Source organism: Calliphora vicina, chromosome 4, assembly GCF_958450345.1.
Source record: "Calliphora vicina chromosome 4, idCalVici1.1, whole genome shotgun sequence".
In the NCBI taxonomy this organism is placed as follows: Eukaryota; Metazoa; Arthropoda; class Insecta; order Diptera; family Calliphoridae; genus Calliphora; species Calliphora vicina.
In genome coordinates, this window is record NC_088783.1 from 77,300,092 (window position 1) to 77,325,630 (window position 25,539).

Below are 25,539 nucleotides of genomic sequence, written 5' to 3' on the forward strand. Positions count from 1 at the left end.
TTTGCTATTTGTGGTTTTCAAGTTATATTTTAAAAATGTAGGATTCTTTTTTTTATTAAAATAGTTTATAAATTATTTTGGTGTTTCTTTGTTTTAAATTACATTATAAATTATTTAATATTATTGGTTTTTTTACTTAAGTTTGGTTTGTTTAGTATTTATGCATAAGTTTATTTTGGTTTAAGGTAAAATCACAGAAATTATAGAATCATGCTATTGTATTATGTATGTATTGTATTTATATATTTATAAAAATCATTTTATCGGTTAAAAAGAAAATTAAAAATAAAAAACTTATTAATAGCATATTTAAGTGTTTAAAATACAATTAAAGCGACGGCGGTTTTAAAAAAATGTTGGGAAAAGTCTTTAAAATAATTATAAAAAAAAAATTTGTAAAGTTTGAATAATTTTATGCTTTCCCATCATAATTCACTTTCTACCTTTCACCATGAGTGGAGATTCAAAAACTCGAATGTTTCCACTAAAAACTCGTTGTTTCTTATAATATTAAGTTAAATGGCTTTTTAATAAAACTAAGTTATTTTCAATGAACTGTTTAAATCAGTGTTCGGCATTTAGAGAACATGGAATATGGCTTATAATAACAAGATATAGACTTTGTTTTTCTGTTATAATCTGACTAGTTATTGATTGTGTTTCTTGTCTCTATGTTTTTGCAATCAACTAACCGAAGCCCCTGGTTGCCTACCACTGATTTAAAACAAACATAAGTTTTCCTCTTGTCACCTGTCGCTTTAATTGTAACACTTGCCTACATAATTTGAAACTTTATAGATTGTTACGTTTATTTATTTTTCATTTAAGTTGGGTCTTCTTTTCATTTTCTTTTAGGATATGTTTTTGCACTAAACTCAATATATGTATTTTAATTACAATAAATATATTTTAAATGCTAAAAGTTACTTAGTGGTGTAATACATAAAAATAAACCAATAAAAGTTTGTCAAACAATTCTCATCGAAACGTCAAGTCGCTCGCGAGCGAATAGCTGAATTTTCTTTAATTCCGTTTCACATAATTTTAGGCACAAAATAGAAAAATATTTCGCTGGACTGATTGAAATTTGTTGTTTTACAATAAAATTTGTTTTAGTTTCTTTTTCTTATTTTGTTAAAATTATAAATTAATTACAAAAATAGATATTTTTTTTACAAGTTGGAAGTTGTGTGTTTTCGCTTGTTTTAAGGAAAATTATACATACGTTACAGGTAAATGTTACATTTAGAGTAAATATGTAGTATTTAAACAAATAAAAATTATGTAGCATAGATTTGAAAATAATGTTAGAAGTTATCATCATTAATTCTTAATCTGCCGCTCTAGTATTTTCAAGCCAGAGTTACAATTTTTCTTCTTATTTTTCAAAAATAACAATGACATTTCGGAGTTTTATCACTCTTTCCCTAATGGGGGTTGTTTTTCTTTTGACTAGTGGTTTTTTGGTTTTTATTTTTTTTTAGTAATTTTTGTTATATCTGTTAATGTTTGTTTTTTGATTTACTCTTAAATAATTTATTATTATTATTTCTATCGTTTTGTTACATATATAAAAAAATTGCTTTTACGAGAGTTCTCTTACATTATTATAAATCACACACATACATTGTTTAAATATTTTGTTTATTTTTTTATTTTTGGGGATTTTTCTACTACGTTCATAGTTTACTTTGGTTTTGTTTTTTTTTTTAAATTCCGTTTATAATTATTAAAAACATATACTCTCGTTAAAATTTCTTAACTTTGCTAAAATAAATTATTAACACAAATAAAACTTAAACTTAAAAACTTTTTACCATACTTCACATTTCTTTTCCGGATTCATTTTAGAGCCAACTTTGCATTGAAAAACATCGGCGAATTCGGGCATATTTGAGAGCGTACCAGCGACTCGCAAACGTGATGGCGAATGTGTATCTTTTTCTAATTGTAGCACAGTTGTTTCATCGGTATCAGTGGAGCACCAGACCTAAAATAATGCAAAAAATATTACAGACAAATTAAAATATAGTATTTTTTAGCAATTATTGTTAGTTTTAACAGTTTTAGCAATAGTGCCTCAAGGCATGCATTACAAAACACCAATTTTCTCAAAAAGTAATTATAATTTTTTTATTTAAATTTATCGGTGACTTTAGTTACTGATTTATTAACATTTTCTTTTCGAAATTTTTTTTTAAAAAAGATCTTTGCAAATTTTTTTTTTAATTTTTAAAAAATTTTTTTTTTTTAAATTTAATTTATGCCAAAAAAAATTTTTGATGAAAAAAAAATTCGGGTTAAAAAATATTTTTCCCGAACTTTAAAATATCTATCATTAGATATCCATATTGTCTATATTAATGACTTAGTAATCCAGATATAGATCAAAAATAGGCCACAAATCAAGGTTTTCCCGGGTTTTTCCTTATAGCAACCGAGCCGGAAGACTTCTCAACATATTGATGTATGAATCATGTATGTAAGTTATTTAGGGGCTACGGAAAGTTGATTTCAACATACAGACGGAAATGGCTATATCGACTTCGCTATCTATAACGATCCAGAATATATATACTTTGTGGGATCGCAAATGAAAAATGTAGAAATTACAAACGGAATGACAAACTTATATATACCCTTGCCACTCATGGCAAAGGGTATAATGATAGGAATGTTAGATAGAGACCGCAGACGGATTAAATTATCCGCCTTGACTCATGATCAGTTGGTACTCCTCAAGAAGATCCACAGTCAGCAAGTTTAAAAGTTGGCAAAAAAAGCAAGATATCCAGTTAATGAAAATATATCTTCATACTTTTTACATCTTTTTCAATAAAATCGTATCATAACTAATGTTTACATCTGATTGTATTTTACATCTAAACCGGCAACAATGCCCTGAGGCACTCTTCACCTTTTTACACCTGGTTCATAATCTTAATTTCCAAATTAGTTTCTGATGGCTGTTCTGAGTTTATAGGGTCATAATTACCCTAAACAAATTATTCGACACCTTTTTTTAGCTTTTTAAAGTTTGCGGGTTAAAGGATTAACACGAAATAACCTTTAGGAGGATCTGCTGCCAGCACAGGCCCTAGAACTCTAATACCATAGAGAAAGATTTAGTTAATTAACTGTGAAAGGCTACAATATGCAAATGGACCAGGTAAAATATAATTCTGAATTCTGCCGTTGCACAGACTATTCAAGTTTATGTTTACAAATGTTATTTGGTTCGTCCAAAATCAAATAATTTAATATATTCTTAGGAATATAAAAAACATGCGAGTTATACCCATTTGAAAATTAAAATTTTAAAACTTCGCTCGGTTTTTTTACTATAAAATTTCATTGAAATTATTAATTTACTTAAACAATAACTACTATTTGATTCCTATATATAATAAAAGTAAGAGGGATAACTAACGATATTAAATGGTCATATAGACTGTCTGACGAGTGCAGCGTCTTCCAGGCAGAGATCTTCGCGATCTGGAAAGCCACAAAGTAGATAAAGCACGCGTCACTAAGGCTTTGAAATGTCATTTAATACATTCTAGCTTAGTGAAGTACTGCAAGAGAGCTCTTGAATAGTTATTGGTACTCTACTCAATCATATTGTGTTGGGTACCAGGACACTGTAACTTACAGGGAAAAGAGAAGGCAGATGAACTGGCCTACTAGGGAATGGGGAGTATGACCTCCGATTTGTCACTAATACAGGCTAATATTGGAAAGATTCCGTAACTCCATCAACCAATCCAGGAATAGTAGGTTGAGGCCCTATGCTCCTTATAGGATCGAGGGGAATATATATATTAAATTTGAATGAAATCGGACATAAATTGTGTCTGATATTGAGCGAAAACTGGGCCAAGGGCTTTCAGAATATATTAAAATCTTAAACTCGAATACTCCTCTGCTACGCCCAAATGAAATTTAATGTCAATCCGATCTGTGCCATGCAAAATAAACTTCATCTGATTCCTCAATATTTATACAACTTATGCTTTCGACCGAATGGAATGCAATATTTAAGTTTATAGTGTATGTATTTTAAAGCAACTGGACCACACACAGAAGAGAACCGATATGTGACAACTTTATCCAACTCTTTAGATTCATTAGATCTTTGTTGAAAAATGGACACTGTTCTATCGGGAAGTTGTTCCCGAGTATAATGTTCTGTAAATCGAAATCACATGATTAACCCGTTTTACTCTATGCTGTTGAAAATTGTTTCAATATTTCGTTATTTAAAATCACTCGCTTTTGAAACCACTCAATTTACAGAATACGGGCGAATATTTATCGTACCTACCCCCAACTTCTGACCTTAGAAGATCTAGATTGCATAAAGGAAAATAATATTCTTTCCCGCGACTTCTAATCATAGAATATCGGGTTATTATCGAGATTGCATTACAAGCAATAACATTCGTATTCTATAATGCAAACCAGTTAAGGAATTTGCATTATCGGCTCTGAAGGGCCGAAATATCCAAAATGACGATCATAAAGATAGCAACTTATTTCATTTACGTTCAATACTCTTTTGTGTACATTGAATTTTTATCATCGGCTCTTAAATAATAAAATAATAAAGAAACTTCAAAATCCCCGAAATATTTGACTCTCAAATATAAAAAACTATGTACATATATAATTTTAATTAAAATACATTTTCCACTTACCCTTGCAAATGAAACGAAAAACAATTGTTTATGTGTCAAATTCAAACCCGGCAGTTTCAAAACATCTGCCTCCTTAGTCATTGATGTTTTTAGGAAGGCATGATAAGCCGCCTTCAAGCCACCATTATCGGCAATATTCTCGCCCAACGTTTGTTTACCATTCAAATGTCTGCCATTTATTACATAGGAACCATATTGTTTGGCAAAACATTCGGTCTTCTCATTGAAACGTTCAATGCTCTTATTGTCCCACCAACGATTTATATTTCCAAATTTATCAAACTCTCGCCCCTGGTCGTCGAAGGCATGTGTAAGTTCATGGCCCATTACCACGCCCATAGCACCAAAGTTTAAACTTTTCGGATTGTGTATATCGAAGAAGGGTGATTGTAGAATGCCAGCGGGGAAGACAATTTGATTTTTGGAAGGTGTATAGTAGGCATTCACCATGTGCGGCACCATGCCCCAATTAGTCTTATTAACGGGTTGATCTAGTTTTTCCAAATTCTTCTTTAAATTGAACATATTGGATTGTATATTGTTCTCGAAGTAAGCATTGGCTGTGACATTAAGATCAGCATATTTTTTATCCAATTCCTCAACATTTAATATGTAATCGGGAAAGCCAATCATATCGGAAATGGCATCAGCTTTGTCTATGGCTCTTTCACGTGTTCTCTTATCCATCCAGGTTAGATTGTGTATGTTAAGCTTGAAAGCTTCTCGAATCTCATTTATCATTTGTTCAGCTTCGGGTTTCGATTCGCCATGAAAAGCTTGACGCACAAATATGGCGCCAACAGCAAAGCCCACCACATTGCCAGTATCGGCCACACAGAAACGCCAAACCTCCTCACCACCATCTGAGCCCATAAGGGCTTTACGCACACCCTTGTAAGCATCACGGAAAGAGCGTGAAAGGCAAGGAGACAGTACACGAACAGCTTGCCAAACCAAATAGTTGTTTAGAGTGCTGGTCAAGAAAAAAAAGTAAAATGATTAAAGATTATGCAAGCAATAAGTTTACAACTTGTACTTACTTTCTACCCTCCACTGTCTTTTGCATATCCGTTATAATTACCGATAGTTTCTTTAAGAATTCTGGAGCATAAACCACCACCACTTCCTTTTGTGTTACTTGGCGATTGACCAATTGCATGGCATAATCCAAATGTTGAGTCCAATTTATAAAAGGTGCCAAGGTATCTAATTCTGATAGTTTCATAGGATGATACATGGCCTCCTCATTGCGACGTTCTTCCAGAGGTATAGTTATATTGGCAATTTTAGTCTCGAAATTCATAATCTCTTCCATTTGACGACGTGCATCAGTCTCATTGGCACCCAACAGAACACAAACTTTGGTCATATACTCAATATATTCCTTCAGGACTTTACGATGAATTTCCGTGCGATTTTCATAATATTCCGGTGTAGGTAAGGTAAGACCTCCTTGATCAATCTGTATAACATGACGGGTGGAGTTTTTATCATCCTCTCCTATGGCCCAACCGAATAAACAATTTATATTGTATCTAAAATAAATAAACATTGTAAGTAATGTTTTGGTATTTATATAATTCAGTTTTACCTATTCTGTAATTTCTTCAGCGTATTAGCCAAATTCCATTTTGCTATATTAAAACCAGTATGTGACACATTCCAGCCACCAATTTTCCATAGAAAATCTACCATGGGCTTGGCACCCATTTTCTCCAGTTCATCATTGCGATCCAAACAAGATTCATAATAGATTTTGGCTTTTTTCTCTGCTTCTGATTTGAAGGTTTTCATGGGTTTCTCCAAAATATTTTTTATAATCAATTGATTTCTCTGTTCTATATTGCTAAACGTACCCCACGATGACTTGCCATCTGGTATGGGATTATTTTTAATCCATTGATTGCTAAACAAAGAAAACTGGGTTTTTAAAGTTTATTATTTCTTTAACAAAACAAAAACGAAGACTTACCAGGAAAACCCATAGAAATCCTCACAAGGATTAACTGTGCGATCAACTGAATTCAGTATATCGTTGGAGGCAAATATACAATGTTCGTTTAAACATGGCATTTCAGGATCTGTAAATGAAAATGTGTTAACGTTATTTAATTATTGCAGAAGTGAGTTAATTAACTTACTATCTTTGTGCGGTTCCACATGCAGGATCCTCGTGGTCTTGTCGGCTTCATTTTGAAAGAGCATTATTAACAGGCCCAGTATTATAAACGACAAGAAAATTGTCGTTACCATTAGCCATTTTTCCACACGATTTCTTGAGCGCCAATTTAAAGTAGCCTAAAATGAAATAAATATAGAAGAAAATAATATGATGAAATAAAATAGAGTCCTTTGTGTGTTGTAATATAAAAACATAACTTGATTACTAAAGGAGAGGTCATAGTTCTGAATATTTCCAAGACCATTACTGACATGATAACAATCACAGTTTCAATTAGAAGTTAAGTTTATGTATGGATAGGTTTTCGATTAGGCAGAACAATCCAGACACGGACAAGTACTTTTTTTCTTCTTCTTGAACCAGCACTCAGGGGATGAAGCCTACTCACGCAAAGCATTATGTTGGAACTAAGAAAATAGGTTATGGGTAGGAGGTAGGAGAGGGAGTAGTGTTGTGGACATTTTAAATGTCCTACATTCAAAATGAAAATAGAAAATTATTCCACATAGCTCAGTAGCAGTACAGTCCAAAAATTACGTAAAAATATACTGGTATATGGAACAAGTTCCGTAATTTCATCATAACACATTCAATTGTAGTACCGATAGAACAGTAAAACGCAGCCCACATTGCGACTGTGATCCAGCGAATCAATAGAGTTGGATACCCTACTGTCGAAAAGCTCCAAAATAGACTTTGAAGCACCGTCCCATACTTTGGAGTTGTAGTGAGAAGATCAGAGAGACTCTTGAATGCTTGAATTATCATACCCAGGGCATCAAGAGCATCTGATTCCATAATATTTACACCACCTAAAATTAAGGGAATCATTCATGTTTTGCTTCATTACCCCAATCTCCGACAGGTTTGGTCTGTAATTGAATGAATATGAATGACAAAGTTTACTGTCATCTGCAAAATAATAGATAGGGTTGGAAGTGGAAGTTATAGAGCAGGAATAAGAAAGGATGCTTGTGGTGCCCCGAATTTATCTTGAACTCGTTTGATGAGATCCCACACGCAGAGAAAAAATATAGTTGGATTTCATAATCTCCATGACTAAAAGTCGAATAAAGTTAATGGAGTTCAATAAGTCATGATATTAGCAAAGTCGATGATTGATATTCACCAAATTTGAATACAAATTCGTACTACTGAAGGTCAGCTGTTCAGGACCGTTTTACAATTGAATATGGAATCCAAACTACAACAGAATTAGAACCATTTCATTCTGGACATAGGCCTTCTACATCTGAAAATCTTATCAAATCCATGTATCCAAATATAAAGGGTTTTCCAATAAAGGCTGGTTAATTTAATGCGACTTCGTACTGCAGAATGTCGGCTTTATAATTGAATATGCAATTTAACCTACACCAGAATTAGAACATCTTCAGTCTGACAATAGGCCTTCCACGACTGAAAATCTTATCAAATACATATATCTACATATATAGGGTTTTCCAATAAAGGCTTGTGTCAAATCTGTTGTTTAATTTTTAGTCAATGATGACGATATATCGAGCCCTTAAAAATTAAAATTTTATGGACCGACTGATGTTTTAGCATTCTCAGAATATCAAAATTGTTAATAACTTCAAAATTATAGGGGGTAAGATTTTATCGTAAGTCAATGTTTACATTTTACAGTAAACGAATTTTATCTTAAGCGACACATAGTGGTATAGAAAAAAAAGAAGGAAATAAATCTGTAACTTCTAAATGGTTAGATTGGTTTGAATGAAATTTCACATGCGCAAAGAAGAAGTGTTCTCGAGTTTAAGTTCTGAACGCTCACCTTATGGGCCCACCAAGGCCGCGACCAAGGGTCCTCAAAGTAGGACACCTCGGGTATATTACATTTTTAAAATGATCATATTTCTTCGTTTGTGTACCGATTTCAAAAAAATTACACACATAAAATCTTTTCATCGAGTGCTACAAAAGACCTAGTCGTAGGTATCAATTGTCTCTTATAGCTTAGGAGATATTCGCATTTGAAAATTAAATTTTCAAATTTTTTACCCATCCCACTCCAGTTTTTTGATAACAGCGTATCCAAATATTTTCCGATATTCTCCAGTTTTCCTTCATTGGAATAACAATATACGTATGTGCCAAATAATAAAATAACTGTTTAAAAATAATGACTAAGTCCAAAGTTATATGCATTTGAATTTAAAAAATTTTTAAAAGCCGATTTTTCGCAAATTTTTTGGGAAAAAAGAACTTTTTTTCTTTTTAAGTTATCGCAAAAAATTTCTAAGAGGATGTATAAGGATTTTATACTTTCTGAAAGATAGATTTTCATAAAATATTTTAAATGAAAAACAAATTAAAAATTTTTGTTACCGAGGGGACCAGGTCCATTCAAAAAACACCTATTTTTTATGTCAAATTAAACTTTAGGGCAAAAATTCTCAAATCGCGTATTCGATATCAAAATATAATAACCGATTTTAGATGGCCCAATATGCTTTTAGTTATCTTGTAAAGGATTCCGATAACTCCGACCCAGGTATGGATATTATAGCCAAAAAACTAAAAATTTACATTTTTGGGATTTTTCAAGACTTTTTTGGGAATTGCGGGATTGCTGATAATAAATTTCAAAATTCGTTTTTATTTTTCCATTTTAAATAGAAAATTTTACATAACTGTGAAATTTCATTAAAAACAATTCATAAATAAATATTTTATTTCAATTCGAAAAATTTGTATCTATGCAAAAATTCAATAAAAAATATTTTTTGTCATATTTTTCAATAAAGTATTCAATGAATTTTTAACTGTCAAAAGTTATAAATATTTTTGACAAATAGACAAATAGCTTGAACGAAATTATAATATATCGCATCATAAAATTTTTAATTCTAAGTATGTATAAATTTCAAAATAATCGAAAAAACCTTCTCCTGTAAAATTTGTGTTTTGTCGCTTACGATAATTTGGCGCTAAGGGCTCGATATATTTAGGTGTGGATTTTTGGCTGGAAGCATCATATAATTCTTCGAAAACGACATTTGTGAGGTCATCTTGACGGCGATCGATGCAGATCCATGATAACTAAATTATTTGGGCTCGAATTGAACGATATGGATTTAGATAATGTGCACCCAACAAACCTCACAATGGACATTCTACATGCACGATTTGATTGTATGGATATCTCTCTCGGAGTTGGCGTGAAATAGAGTTTTCTGAATACCTAGTTCTATGTCAATAATTCGCAATCGACCAGTGCTCATAAAATCCACTTAATACAGCCCAAATTCAATCAATTATTCACTCAAATTCCTAGTTTTAATTAGGAGAGTCATTAAAAATGTATCCTCTCTGGTCCGTAAGATTATAACTGTAACGGTAGCTTAGCGGTAACAGTAGTCGAAGAAAGAAAGAGTATTTTAGGGGTAACATTGGATTAGACGTAACGGTAGCCAGCCTTGATAAAAAGTATCTTCAAAATTATGTATGTAAACAACATAATGCCCGAAAACATTCAGAGTAATCTTCGTAATGCAAGCAGATAAGTATATAAAGAAAATAATGCTAATGACAATATCATGACAGGGACTGTATTGAAAACAGAATATGTATTTATCTACAGAAATACATACGCATTTATTACTTGAACCCTTAATCCATGAGCATTTTCTGTATAAGTATAACGGATGGTTATGTCATTTATTTTGCATTCATTTAAACATAAAAACAACACAAATGTTTTTTAGAATTAAAATAATTTATGTAAACCACACACACACCAAATAGTTGTGGCCACCACATCCTTTAAATGGGGATTATACTGAAACTCCTTCATATTGAAACTAAGTATAAATCATAAGTATGAGTTTAACTGTGAAACATGAGTATCCCGTGGATTCAATATGCTTTTATTTGTTCAACATTCCAACACAGACGTCCGTCATATGCATAGTGTTAAAATACATATTACAATTTCTTTTATTTACATATAAATTTAAGAGAATGAATGGATATTTTAATGGAACAGTAAAATTGGAGATATGGCGACTTTCAAAGTTTGCTACAATCTCAAAAAGTAAATTTGCGTAGAGCAAATGGATTAAAGCAGTGGTCGGCACAAAAATGTAAATTATGCCTCATTAGTAAATGTGTACTCATGTTAAATAAACGATTTTTCTGATTGTGTTTTTCTGTTCGGTCACTAATTTGTTTTCCTTATGATAATTTTAACGACGTTCTCCCACGTTTGTGGTCGGCTCCTTGTGAATATGTGTGCCGACCACTGGATTACAGTTAAAGTCACTCCAAAGAGAAACATAAAAACAAAGAGTACTTTACTAAAAGTCTTCCGAAATAAAAATATTGAATCGAATAAAGTTCTTTGTCATGTATTCATTCACTTACTTAGAATGCTTTCAAAACTAATGTAGCTTAAGTACTTATATAGTAAAATGAGTAACGCAACAGAAGAGAAAAACTAAATATTTACATATAAAGTACATTATTCATTATTGTTTTTATTCGCATCTTACCCTAGCAGTATGATAACGTATCTGCATTCCCGTGCTACTGCTGGGTTCATTCAGCTGCACACCACCAATCGAACTGCTGTCTTCTTCCGAGAACTCTGTCTGTTTATAACGGGCCATCTAAAAGGGAAAATAAATTATACATATTGAAATAATTGTATTACAAGTTTATTAAATCAAACAGAAATGTATTAAAATGTAGCATAACAACTAAAGAGTTCGAAACATAGAGCGGAAATTTTCCTGTCAAAGACCTAACTCAGTTGTCAGAAACCTAAGTGGTGAGAATGTATTAGTAGAAAAAACTATGTGAAAACAAAAACAACTCTCGTATGTGTGATTATTTTGAGTAATTTTTTTGTTTCAGTTTTTTTCTAGTTTCCGCTCTATGGTTCGAAATGGCTTTTAAAGTAATATTGAGCTCCCAATTTCTAAGTTGGGAGTTCCTAACGGACAAACCAGTTTGATGTCCAGTTGGTTTAATAATCGGCTGTGCCGAATATGATTTTTGAAATGATTTTTTTTCATTTTGTATAAAAACATGTATCTCGATCACCCGATTTAATTTACTTTTTTTTTACCTTGATTCTATATGTATAGCGGTAAGTCTGCACAAAGTCTTTTATATATTGTAATCCAAACTTTTTACCGCTTCAACTTTTTTTGTGCTATTAGCAATAACTTTTTGTGCCAAATTCTTTCTAGGTTTCCTCTTTTAGGCTCTATCGTTCTAAAATTGTAGATTAGACCGAATTTTGGGGAAATTTTCCGCCCCTTAAATTCTTTCCTCTAGAACTTCAACAGGTAAAGATGGACCGACATAGCTAGATCGTCTTAAAATTGTATAAAGACCCAGAATATACTATATGAGGTGCCGCAGAACAAAAGGTACTTTTTTTAAAATTTAAAAATTTTGAGAAATTGATTTCTTCTAGAAGATTTTAACCCAAATATTATAAAAATACCAAAAAATAATTTTTTAAAAAAATTAGAAAAAGTACCTTTAGTTCTGCGGCTCCTCATAACTTTTATGAGTTGTGAGTATCGTATAATAAGATATTCATATATAATTGGTCAATTTACAAGGTCTTTTATCATGTCATATTTTCATAATGTCCTAATATTTCACTAGTCGGCGGCTCGGTTTAACCGACTCTTAGGCATTCGGCGCAGGTCTCTGCTGGTTGGTTACGACAACACAATAAACATAGCATACGTAGTAGTATTATTTTAGGATATTTTTGCTGGAAATGCAATAACAACATTTTTAAAGCATTGTGAAATATTAGGACATTATGACAATATGACATGATAAGAGACCTTATGAATTGACCAAATGTATTTTGCGGTTGTGGACCTTATAAGGGTGTTTTGTGTAATTATGGATGGAAAGTCATAAAATCCAGTAGCAAGATTTATTATTCTTACTTAAAACAACATTGTTTTAAATTTTCTATCAATATCAATATTTCTGCGCTTTAATGTATTTTTTCGGAATTATCCGCAATATATTTAAAGCAAAAACCACAAAAAGCAAATTGCACCAGAATCAATTACTTTGTTAATGAGTATTATAAAATTACATTATTTGATCAGGAACAAATCCTGGTCAACCTTTTGGATGGGGGTAACAAATTTGAATTTATTTGTCCTGTTTCTTTTTTACAGTTTTTATATTAAACATTTTCGGTTTTGGAGTGGGAAATTTCCATGTACTTCAGAAATATTATCAAATAAGTTATAAATAATAAGATAAAAAGATAACGGTAACACTGTTTTAGCGATAACAGTATTTTTAAAGGTTAGCAACCAATTGGAAACGGTAAATATTTATACAAATTTTAACATATGTTCAAAAATAAAAACAAATATTTGTTTAATTAAATTATTTTTTAATAAACAATTTTAAAAGTGTATAGAATTAACGTGTAAAATCAAAAAGCAACAGTCAAACGACTTTCATCACATTTTTTTGACATACTGATGAATTTTCATTTTATTTTCTCTTCGTAAAGTCGTACGTAAAGTCTTATCGTCTAAAGGCACCTTAATAGTTCAGATAATTGTTAATTCCTCGTTTGCATTGTCTCAATCTTCTATACAAAATTTTGAATAGAAGAGTTCGAATGGCGGATGAATTTTCGTCTAAATACATCATAAAAGGATTTTAAAAAAATATTTTAAAGTAATTAATAAGTTCCTTGAATTGGTAACGGATTTTTTTAGTTTATTTTAATTACACTTTCATCCCATTTTTTTGACATACGGATGAATTTTCATTTCATTTTCTCTTCGAAAAGTCTTTTTTTAAAAACAATTTTTTTAATTAATTAATAAGTTCCTTAAATTGGTAACGGATTTTTTTTTAGTTTACTTTAATGCATACACAAATTTATTTTAAATAATTGCAATAACTTTCAACCGTAACTGCGGTAACTTGCCACCCAGCCGTCCAAAACACTATTAAGCACTTAAAAAACATTTACAAAACCTCGAAAATGTCTTGATCGACCGAACTGTCTGAATGTGGACACTTATCATATTCATAAAAATATTAATAAATTATTACATATTACATATTTTCAAAACATACACTATTTTGACGTTGAAAGAATTTGTAAACAAACATGTCTTCTTAATTCGATTATAAACAGCACAAATAGACAACAACAAAAAACACACTTATGACAAGACAATAAACTGACAGTACGGCGAGCAAAACGCAAATAAATTCAAATTAATTATATGGAAATTGAATAAAAATCCACTTCAGTCTTCATATGCTAAAATTATACTTGAAGTAAAATGTATTTCATGTAACTAAATAAATGACACACGATGAACTTTCTCATACACTGTCGCCGTACTAATCGTTTTGTTTAACTATAAATATTGTATCAAAAAAACAACTACACAAACAAACACACACTATTTCAACGTTCAAAGGCCAGAGAAATACTGAAAAACAAAACAGTTCCATACGATATGGATTATGCAAAAAATTTATAAAAAAAAAAATTATATATCTACAAATTACATTTTCATACACTCTTTCTTGTATGAATATAACAAATACGTTGGAGTACAATAGAATACAAAACAATACCAGCTCGAGATCACAGATAAAATTTTTCGCACTCGACAGACCGGGAATGGTAGAAGAACAACAACAACAAAAATATCAACAACCACACAAAATAAATAAGACAAAAAAAAAGAGTAAACTTTTTCGACCCCCATCCCATATAAACAAACCACCCACCCCCAAAAAACAATAACAAATACAATATATACAAACATACATATCTACACTGTGTTATGTTTACATTGTAGTACCGTTCCGACCAACCTTTTTTTTAAAGTAGCACCTCAATATATAACTGTGAAACTTCTAAACAACGTGTTGCAACATTTAGAAACGCTATGACTAATTATGGACCGATCATCATAAAATTAGGTCATGTTATTTATATCTATATGAAAGTTAGTTGTGTTGAATTGTATGTGTGTACCAACATTTTTAAGAGATTTTTGCTCATTAAAGTTATTTTCGGAAGGGGACCTTATATGGGAGCTTTGAGTAATTATGGACCGATCATCATAAAATTAGGTCGTGTTATTTATGTCTACATTAAAGTTATTTTTGTTGAATTTTATGTGTATACCAACATTTTTAAGATATTCATGCTCGTTTAAGTGATTTTCGGAAGCGGGTCTATATGGGAGTTATGACTAATTATGGACTGATCGTAACAAAATTTGGTGACATGAATTTTGTATATATAAAACTTATTTGGAGCGATACTTGTGGAGATATATCTATAAATTAAACATTTATGACCGATAAAGTCCAATTTTGGAAGAACATTTGTATGGAGGGTAGGTGAAATAATGGACCGATTTCAGTCAGTTTTAATAGGCTTCAACCTTGGGACGAAAAAATTATATGAACCAAATTTGATCGAAATATCTTCAAAATTGCGACTTGTACTTTGCGCACAAGGTTTACATGAACAGCAAGTCAGCAAGTCAGAAGGACGAACGAACGGACGGACATCGTTTAATCGACTTAGAAAGTGATTCTAAGTCGATCGGTATACTTTAAGGTGGGTGTTAGACTAATATTTTTGGGCGTTACAAACATCTGCACAAACGCACTATACCCTCCCCACTATGATGGTGTAGGGTATAAAAACCGGGCCAAGGTATGGTCAAATTTTTAAATCTTTTTATATGCCTTGTTAAGGGCTTTATGAATATACATTTTGATGGGTATAAAAATATGTAGCAATTCTGTTTTATTGGAGTCCATAGAGTTTGGAAATATTTTTTAGTTTTTCTCGATCACTTCGTTTTAGTGAAATAAGGGTATTCTTAAAGTTACACCTTCAAAACATTATAAATATTTTCTTTTGAAACAAATTTTAAAATTTTTTTTTATATTAAACAGAAAATAATTTTTAAAGATTGGTTGAAAAATGGCTGAGTTACTAAACGAAGTGATCGAGAAAAACTATATGTATTTCCGAACTCTATGAACTCCAGTTCAACAGAATTGCTATATGATAATTCGAAAATGTTTTCTTTCGAATCGAATTACGTAATAACCCTCCTGAATACGAAAAAATCGGAATACTTTCTTACAAATTTGAAAACTTGAAAGTATTTATTCTGTACATATATGTACAGTAGCCCAAGAAAGTCTACATAGAGGAAAAATTATTATGTTACTTTAATTTAAAGCAGTTTTTTATGAGATATATAATAATACATGTCTTATGTCGATTTTAGCAAAGAAATAATTCAAATAACGCCCAAAAGTTCACCGTTATTAGAGTTATTGATTCTGAGTAAAATAACGAAAAATTTATTCTCGTCACTCCTACTTTTGGGTGGGCGGGGCTATTAAGTTTCATAATATTTTGAACATAAAGCACAAAAAACCCAAAAAAAAATCGTTATTTGACTCATCAAATGACAATCAAAAATTCTAATAAAGGTGAAATTTTGGACGTGATAGGAAATGTTACTAAACCCGACTTAAGTGATGTTGTTTTAATTTTTTTTAGTGTGAATTTATTTTTTTAACAAATATATTTCACTACTTTTAACTTACAAATACAGCTTTCATCGAAAGAAATTTAATTTGAATTCCTGTATGTAGACTTTATTGGGCTACTGTATATGCCTAACTGAAAAGTTAATGATGAATAATACTGTATCCATAGCGAGAACTGATATACATATTTTTTTAAGTTAATAAATTCGCTTTATTCAAATGACAGTTAAGTTAAGATAATACAAATAAAAATCTACTTGTATAAAGACAATCAAAATACATAAATATTGAAATATTTATATTTATATTATGGTCTATAATTAAAATAATAATGTACAAAAGTTAGAGATATGGATTTTAAAATATTTTTACATAAAGGATATTGTTTAAATTGTATTATACTTTTTCCTTCGAAAGAGGGTTTTGGTGATATATTCAACAAATTTAAGTCCCTGCGATTTTTATAAGACTAACCCCCATTTTCTCAATATCTGGTTATCGTTTTTCCAATTAATATATTTTTTTTTATGAGAATACTGACAGCCACGATAAAAATCGTCAAGATAAAAAATAACCAGAGATTGAGAAAATGGGATAAGTTTTTAAAAAAATCGGACAACTTATTACATTGATATGCCTAAAAATATATTTGAAGTTTGCTAAAGGTCTGGACATTGAAATTAGTTGTTCATAACCAAGATTTACTGTACAAACTGTTACTTTTTTTTAATATATAACTTCGTATAGGCATAAAATATTCGTGGCGTGCCATGATTAGCACACAACAGATGTCGTAGCACATGTGAAAAAATAAACAAATTAAAAAAAAAAACGAAAACAAATGTCGAGTAAATTTGAATATTGTACTCGTTCGTACTCTACTTAATTTAAATGGTTTTGTGTAAGTGTGTCTAGGTAAACAAATAATGTTGTTGTACACTCAGTGTATTTTGATGTTATTGTATCTGTGTATCTTCCTCTCAATATTTTTTAAAATTTTCTTAAATTAAAATGAGCAAATCGTACTCAATTAAATGTGGAACAATTTCCAAAAAAAACCAAATAAAATCACATTTGGAGCACAAAAGGGAGAAGTAAAAATAAAAATTAAGAACAAGATGAATTTGACGTTAATCTCTTTTTCAGTTCAATACTGATATGCAAATATACACAAACACAGATACACACACACACACACGTTCTCTCACACACACTCATGCGTTTGGATATTTTCCTATTTAAAGTATTTACTTAAAAAATATTTACACAAAATTTAAACATATGTTGATGGAAATATGTATTTTTATTCTTATAGTTTAACAGCTTAATTTCAAGTTTATTTAACGCATGAGAATTTAATTATTTTTATGGTGCGGAAATGTCCAAATTTTCTTTCAACATCTATTGTGGCTTCTCACCTTTGCCGACATAATTTTTCTTGTATACTTTTCACTGGCGAAAAAAAAAATCGTTCGCTATTTGTATCTAACAGAATTTTCGTTTTTCTTTTCTAAATTTGATGGCTGATTTTAGACAATTTAAACATATTTTTATTAACCAAATTATACTATTTATTGCTTTCTTATTTGCTTATTAGTTTATTTTTCTAAAATTAATTGGTTTATTGTATTTTTTAAAACATTTTTTATTGTATCTTTACGAAAGAAGAAAAAATCTTGATTACCGTATTTATCTATTCAACAATTTCAATTGATTTCCTACCACCAGAGTGAAATCAAAGGAAGTGTGGACTTTGTATTGATATCCTGCTCTCAGGGGATACATTTTATGCGCATGACATTAATTTATGTTGTGGCGTTGCCAACTAAAAAGTGTTATAAAATTGACCGTTAAATTGAACAATGTTGTTAATTGGAAATTAAAGGAACAACAATTTTCTTTGATTTTTATAAAACTTCAGATATTAATTGCGGAAATATAAACTTTATACACAGGATTAGACACATTTTGTTATTTTTTCAATATTTTGTAACCAGTGAAATTGTTCTTATGGAGTTTTGCTATTTTATTATTATTTATTGTGCCCTTAATATGAACCCCATGAAGACGAAACAGATATTTTTGAAAGAAGGTATAACATTGATACTTTATCTCATTGAAACTGAATGAAATATCATTATCCGGAATAGGATAAATAGGGCCAATGCGGTCATGCAAATTAGGAATTTATCCGAATTAGGGTTTTGGACCGAGAGGTATGAATTGGATTTTAAAGGCTGCAGTGAAACCCATCTCGTTTTATGCAGTTTAGTGTGGTGATTCTATAGTTGAAGCAAAAAATCGACATTTCGATTTTTTTCGTTTTATAAAAAGTAGACTTTTCCAACTTTTGGGTTTTTTTGGTTGAAGGGAGCTACACAAAGAAATATCGACTACTGTATACCTAGAATCACTACGTCATCAGCATAAGCTACTATATTCCGGACCTTTACCTCAAAAGTGTATAGGACGCATTGACCGCTAATAGCCACAGTAGGAGAGACAACCCCCCTTGATGTCAAACTTCTCCTTAAACTCTCCTGAATAAATAATCCTACTGTCAAGCATGCGAATTATCCAATTCACCCTAAGAACATCTAACGATTCTCTAATAGCCTGCGTTTGTGTATTATTAAAGGCTCTCTCAATATTCAAGAACGCGGCCAACGTCTAGTCCGATGCCGTAGGACATGTTCTATATAACCAACCATCTCATTTAGCGCTTTCTCAACTGATTTACCTTTAAGGTAGGCATGTTGAGCGTCACTAATGAGGTGCGTGTCAATATTACTCATCAGATAAAGATCTACCAAGATCCTCAAAAGAATCATTCCAACACCATATAAGATCGTTATTACAAGGCCAACATGGCTGAAATTGTCATAATGAGGAAAAAGAAGAAACCTTGTCACTGAGAGAATCATTTATATATGAAATTATCCGTTTTCATTTTGCGAATTCCAAAAAATTTGGTAATAAATCTGTAATTTCTAAACGGAGAGTCCTATTTTAATAAAATGTTCCATGGCTTTTGTATTTGTGGCCTCAAAGCAACAAATTAGGGTACCTTGGGTATATTCAAAATTAATACTCATCCTAGATTAATGTTTCATTAATCTAGTACGAAACTGTCGTTGTCGTAAAACGCCTACGCCTTACATGACAAGGCTGAATGATGTCAAATTTTTGTGCTCGCTCCGATTTGAAAGATTTGAATATATATGGAATCTACTAGGAGATTCCTCAAACATCAGAGAAAACCAAACATCAGAGAAAACTACAAGATGAAGCAAATTCCTGCAAGTTATATATTATGAAGCCATTGATGAGAAAATAAGATATACATATTTTTACGATGTATTTGAATTCAAATATAAAGGTTTTAAAGGCTGGTTTAAAGTTGCAGCATGTTTCTCAACATTTATATTTCAGGAGACTTATAATTGTGGACAATATTGTTTACCGGTCGATTAACAGCAGTTAACATAACTGTGGACATTATTAACATATCTGTGGATATTTTTAACATTGCTGTGGAACATACAACATTGAAAAAAACTTTGAGTGGATCATTGTAGAAATATAAGGAAAGTTATTGGAAGGAAGATGGCGCTGTGTATATATAGTGGCAGCGTTTGTTGCTGTCCGGATTATTTAAAGAAAACAAACCACCGTTTTTAAAAGGTAAAAACGTAACAAAAGTAAAATACATCTTTTCAAAAATTTATAACATTTTAAGAAATTTTTTATCTTATTTTTTTTTGGATATTTTTATATTTTGCAAAAATAAGGAAAACTAATTTTTAGCTGATTTTATGGAAAATTTAAATTTTTATAATGAAATAAAATTTTAATTTATGAATTCTTTTTTATTAAATTGTACAATTATAGAGACATTTTTTATCAAAATACAAAAGTGGAATAAAAAATTTAGATTTGTTATTAAGAATCCCACAAAAAAGCCCAACTTTAGAAGGCCCTGGACCTAGCAGTAACACAAACCTTGAAATTATTTTGCTTTTATATTTTACTAGCTGACCCGGTGCGCTTCGCCACCCCAATTAGAAGAAAGAAATAGTACTATCAAGTCTCACTTTGTGAATCTAATTGTTAATGTCTAATTTCATATTTCTGGCCCCATTATTATAGAAAATGCAAAATGTGTTCCTAATTTTAAATTTTTAGGTTTATTATTATAAAATATTCAAAAAGTACCATTGCAATAAGGAAATAGTACCATCGATTATCACTTTTAAATTCGCATTCACCATAACCCATCAAGTTTGAATTTTAGATTTGTATATCATTTCCTATATTATCAACTAATTTTGTTTCTATAATACTTAATATTTAATAAATTATCACAAAACCGAAACCGATCGGTTTTTAATTTTTTAAAACCGAAAACGCGGTTTTGAAATTCTTCCAGTTTTTGGAAACTGGATTTTATATAGGAAATTCAAAAAAGTACCATTAGAATATATAAAAAGTACCAAAAATCCCCCACTTGTGGTTTCCCACTCACTCGGGTCCATATAAGCTTAATTTCATGGCTTTAGGTTCATTGGTGAAGAAATTACAAAAAGTACCATTCGAATAAAGAAAAAGTACCAAAAATTCTACCCCTAGAATTCTCACTTAGGACCATATATGCTTAATTTCATGTTTCTAAGTTCATTGTTATAGAAAATTCAAAAAAGTACCATTAGAAATAAAAAAAATTACCAAAAAGTCTCCCCCTATAATTCTCCCTCACTTAGGACCATATACGCTTAATTTCATATTTTTAATTCCATTATTACAGAAAATTCAAAAAGTACCATTAGAATATAGAAAAAGTACCAAAAAGCAGCCACTTGTGGATTCCCACTAAGCTTTATTTCATGTTTCTAGGTTCATTGGTGAAGAAATTTCAAAAAGTACCATTCGAATAAAGAAAAAGTACAAAAAAGGCTCCCCTTAGAATTCTCACTCACTTAGGACCATATATGCTTAATTTCATGTTTCTAAGTCCATTGTCATATAAAATTGAAAAAGTACCATTAGATGACTAAAAAAGTACCTATAGTTCAGTTCTCACATTTTGGTACCTGAATATTATACCCTACTCCTAACACTAACTTCACTCAGATACATATCAGCTAACTTTAATGTCGATAACTGAAATAATTTAAAATGTTAAAAAAGTACCATTATGAGAAAAGTACAAATTTCCCTTTTCTTCCTTGAACACCCCTCAAGTTTGAAATTTAAAAATATTCCATTTTGCCAAAATTGTTTATGCTACAGGCATGTCTCAAAATATTAAACTCTGTGTTAATGTGCCCAAGAATAAATATGTTTTAAAAAAAGTACCAAACTGTTTACCCGGATTTGGCCCAATATACACATTGGTACTCGAGTTCCAAATAACACCCTGTTAGTTAATTTTTGTATGAATCCAGAAACTAACGTTAAAAAAATTATCAAAATTGGCTTAATAATTTCAAATATAATGTATTTTCCCGATTATATCCCCTTTTTGGTACCTTTTTTATGCCCATTGAGGTGGTAAAATTTTATTCAAATAAATTTCTGTAACGTGCTGGGAGCTCATAATAAAATATTCGTATGTCTATATCAAATTATAGAAAAACATATTTTATGAAAAAGTACCAAAAATAAACACAATTTTTATCCCTTAAGGGTTCGAATTTCCAAAAAGTACCAAACTTATATTTTTTATTTTTTGATAAGTAAAGAATACGATTTAAAATTTGATTCTATGTTTATTGCTTTAAAAGATACATAGGGTGCCAAAAAAGTACCAAAATACAGTTTTTACCCGTTTTCTCCCCTAAAAGTACGAAACACCTGTCAGCTTATTTTTTGAATGGAGTAACATGCAATTTTAAGTTTTTTTGTATCTTTATTACTTTTGAAGATATAAGGTTACCGAATTTACCCGTTTTACCCTTTTTACCCCCTAAACGTTGGAATTTCCAAAAATCCCTTCTTATCGGATTGTTTTGGGGAGGGAGCAACCCACAGTTAAAATTTCGTGATTCAGCCGTTTGGGCTGTGCGATGATGAATCAGTCAGTCAGTACGTTACTCTTTTATATATATTTTATTATACCAACAAAAAACAAACTAAGGTGGTTAAAAAACTAAAATTCATTTTTTTAATTTTGTTTCGATTTAAATAAAATTTATACTCACTGAACATATATTTATAGAAGTGCAGTACCACCCGGGTGGGTATTGGTAAACCATTCACATAAATAAACCTTTGGTAAAGCGAAGGTTAAAGTTCAAAATCTAAAAACTCAACTATACATCCTCTATAGCCATGGAAAATTGTATTAAAAGCGGACTATCCGTTTAGAAATTACAAATTTAATTCCACTTTCCCAGACTGTGGGATGTAAATTAGTTAATAGAACTTGGTGAGTGTTTTCTCTGTTGCACAGTGTCATCAGTTTTATATATTAATTAGAATTGTTCATATCCTATAAAAAAAAGTGCATTTTTAGTCAATAAAAGACTTCATTCATTTAAATTTAGTTTAGCATACTACCCTAAAACACAACCCTGATACTAGAAAACTGACAGTTGCGCTGTCAAACCAAATGTCAATGGGTTTCGTCGGAAAGTTTTCGTGTTACATCATTTAAGAAAAACAAATTCTCTAACAAAAATAATACAAATAATTAAAAAAATAATACAAATAATTTGTGAATATAAACAAAAATCATTGAAAATTAAGTGCTGTTGCCATTTCAACTTGGTTTGGAAGCCAGCAACAGCAGTGAGTATCTGTAAAACATAAAAATACTAACAAAATACAATGACCGAAGAATCAAATAATCAGGTTAGTTGAGAGTTTCTGCAGTACATGAACAAAAAATAAAACGAAATTTCAGACAGCGGTAGCTTTAACATTAATAAACGAAATACACAATATTGTAAAAAAAACTAATTATATTCCATTGGCCACCAATTATCCCAACATGCAATTGCATTATTAGTCCTCTAAAACTAGGAATATTGACAACGTCATAATATTAGATTGTGTGTCTATTATCATTATTTTTTGTTTGATTGTGTAGATGTTGTTTGTTTAAATGTGTGTATGAAGAATACATTTTCTTGTATTGTTTTTCATATGTGCGCAATATGATGAATATTTGATTCATTTAAACAAGATTCTGTTTATTTGCTTGCAATTTAGCAAATTTAAATTTCTATATGATATACCGGACATACTATACACTCATACGGTTTGGACACGAGTCTCAATTATTTGAGGGGAGCGTTCAGATATGTATATTTACGTTTTACTTTTTTTGAGTATTTTTATTTATTAATATTTATTTTTGTTTAGTATAGAATTAAAATTATACAAATGTGGCAATTACATATTATTAATTGTTATAGATTTATAAATTCATTGATCGGCATACTAAATCCATACTTGAGTTTCACGTGTTTCTAAAGCTTTTGTTGAAGTTCTAAATGACAGTTGTTTACGTATAGCGTCAGTTGCTTAAATAAATGCATTCTTTGTACTTCATTCTGTTGTGGGTGAAAATATATTAAAACAAGTGGATATATTTTTTTAAGCCAATGATTGTACCTACATCAAAAATATAATTATAGTTAGTGTCCGGGATTTTATACTGATCTTGTTATATCTCAATACATACAGTGGGTGATGATGATACAATGGAAAGTATTCAAAAACAAGATCTTTTAACAAATTTAAATGTATATTTCTAGGATAAATTCAAAATTACTATTTTTTCTATTAAAATATAGTAAATTACAGCATTTTTAAGCATTCAAGTTTAACCATTTCAAAACTACTTTTCAAACTTTAGATTTTCTTTATTTTGAATGCAATTTCTTATCTAAATAATCCCTAAGCCATGTTTAAGAGTCAGTGTATTCAGTCAGTGGTATAGAAAAAAAAATAGAGGCAAATAAATCTGTAACGCTTAGTCCAATTTGAATGAAATTTGAAACGCGCAAAGAGGAAGTTTTGTCGAGTTCAAGTTTTGAGTTTGAACGTCATGGACGCACCAGGAGGGCGGCCAGGGAATACCAAAGCAGGTTACCTTGGGTATGTTAAATTTTTAAAAGGATTCTATGACCGGTTGGATTCCGATTTAAAAAAAATTAAATATAAAAAGAATCTCCTCGTCAAACATTAAAAAAAACCCACCTTGCTCCAGTTTTTTGATATCAGAGTGTCCAAATATTTCTCCATTTTTATTTATTAGACCATTATGACAGTAGAGCATACTGGTCTTTACTTGATATCGAAAAGTGTACAAAATGATATGCTCAGACTGCAACAACCATTTGTGTTATGGAAATGGAAACTTTTAAACTTCTACAGGTATTTGATTTGATAGGAATACCTCCAAAAAAATAGCAAGATAGCTTATGAAATTCCCAAAAATGAGGTTGGTATTGGTCGATATCGCTCCGTGAATAAATCTCTTATTTCTAAAGAAAGTAGTACTGGTCGAGACAAGAGATATTTAACATAATACTGAGTCACAGACAATTTTTGTTAAATTTCCCGAAATTCAATTTTTTTTTTGTATATTTGCCTATTTGGAAACGTTTCTATTGTATGGTCAATCACTGTATTTATATATATATTACAGTAATTCTCGTTCAACCACCACTTTATCAATGTGAAACAATTTGCTATTATAGTTCCGTTTTATAGGTGTAGTACTTCCTATTTATGAACTAGATCGATTTAAAGGAACTAAGTATGTCAACACTAAATTAACGACTGCATTTATTGATAAAATTGCAAAGTAATCGAATAAATGCATATTTTATATAATAATTGCGTTTTAATATTCAATATCAAAAACAAACATCTATGACTCAATCAAATGTGAAAAATATATTGAAACAAATACATATATATTTTTATATACATACATATATTGTAGATGACTTGATTAAATATTTCTAACTAATGTGTGGATAAAAACTTACTAGGACATAAAATAAATGTAGTACATACTTAATTTTAATCTATACGTTTTTACCAATAAAGAAACTGTTTACCATTGAATATTTT

General features: G+C 30.4%; 2 protein-coding genes across 5 annotated transcripts in view; one reads left to right on the forward strand and one right to left on the reverse strand.

Annotated features, from left to right (window-relative positions):
* Nucleotides 1–25,226, reverse strand: Nep3 (Neprilysin 3). Of its 2 annotated transcripts, none has more exons than XM_065508313.1 (8): nt 24,658–25,226; nt 11,397–11,513; nt 6,839–6,995; nt 6,670–6,778; nt 6,289–6,603; nt 5,738–6,232; nt 4,698–5,670; nt 1–1,990 (listed from the first exon to the last, which is right to left on the reverse strand). In XM_065508313.1, the coding sequence occupies exons 1-8, from the start codon at nt 24,700–24,702 to the stop codon at nt 1,814–1,816; spliced, it is 2,388 nt and encodes a 795-aa protein (XP_065364385.1). In that variant the 5' UTR covers nt 24,703–25,226; the 3' UTR covers nt 1–1,813. The 2 variants fall into 2 exon arrangements, with proteins under 2 accessions (XP_065364385.1, XP_065364386.1); XM_065508314.1 differs by lacking the exon at nt 24,658–25,226 and adding an exon at nt 13,987–14,317.
* Marf (Mitochondrial assembly regulatory factor) overlaps nt 23,058–25,539 on the forward strand; it is a 9,464-nt gene continuing 6,982 nt past the window's right edge. For 2 of the 3 annotated variants that reach the window (XM_065508315.1, XM_065508316.1), the window contains exon 1: nt 23,058–23,304. The gene's annotated coding sequence lies outside the window, so the exon portion shown is untranslated. The remainder of the gene's footprint in view (nt 23,305–25,539) is intronic. The other variant, XM_065508317.1, reaches the window with a different exon arrangement.

Bases quoted from the DNA above. Each gene is read 5' to 3' on its own strand.
- Nep3 (XM_065508313.1), bottom strand. From the start codon at position 24,702: ATGGAGAAATATTTGGACACTCTGATATCAAAAAACTGGAGCAAG. The intron at 11,514-24,657 runs GTGGGTTTTTTT...TTTCCCTTTTAG, and splicing joins TATCAAAAAACTGGAGCAAG to ATGGCCCGTTATAAACAGAC. The intron at 1,991-4,697 runs GTAAGTGGAAAA...GCATTATTTTAG, and splicing joins TTTTCGTTTCATTTGCAAGG to GTCTGGTGCTCCACTGATAC.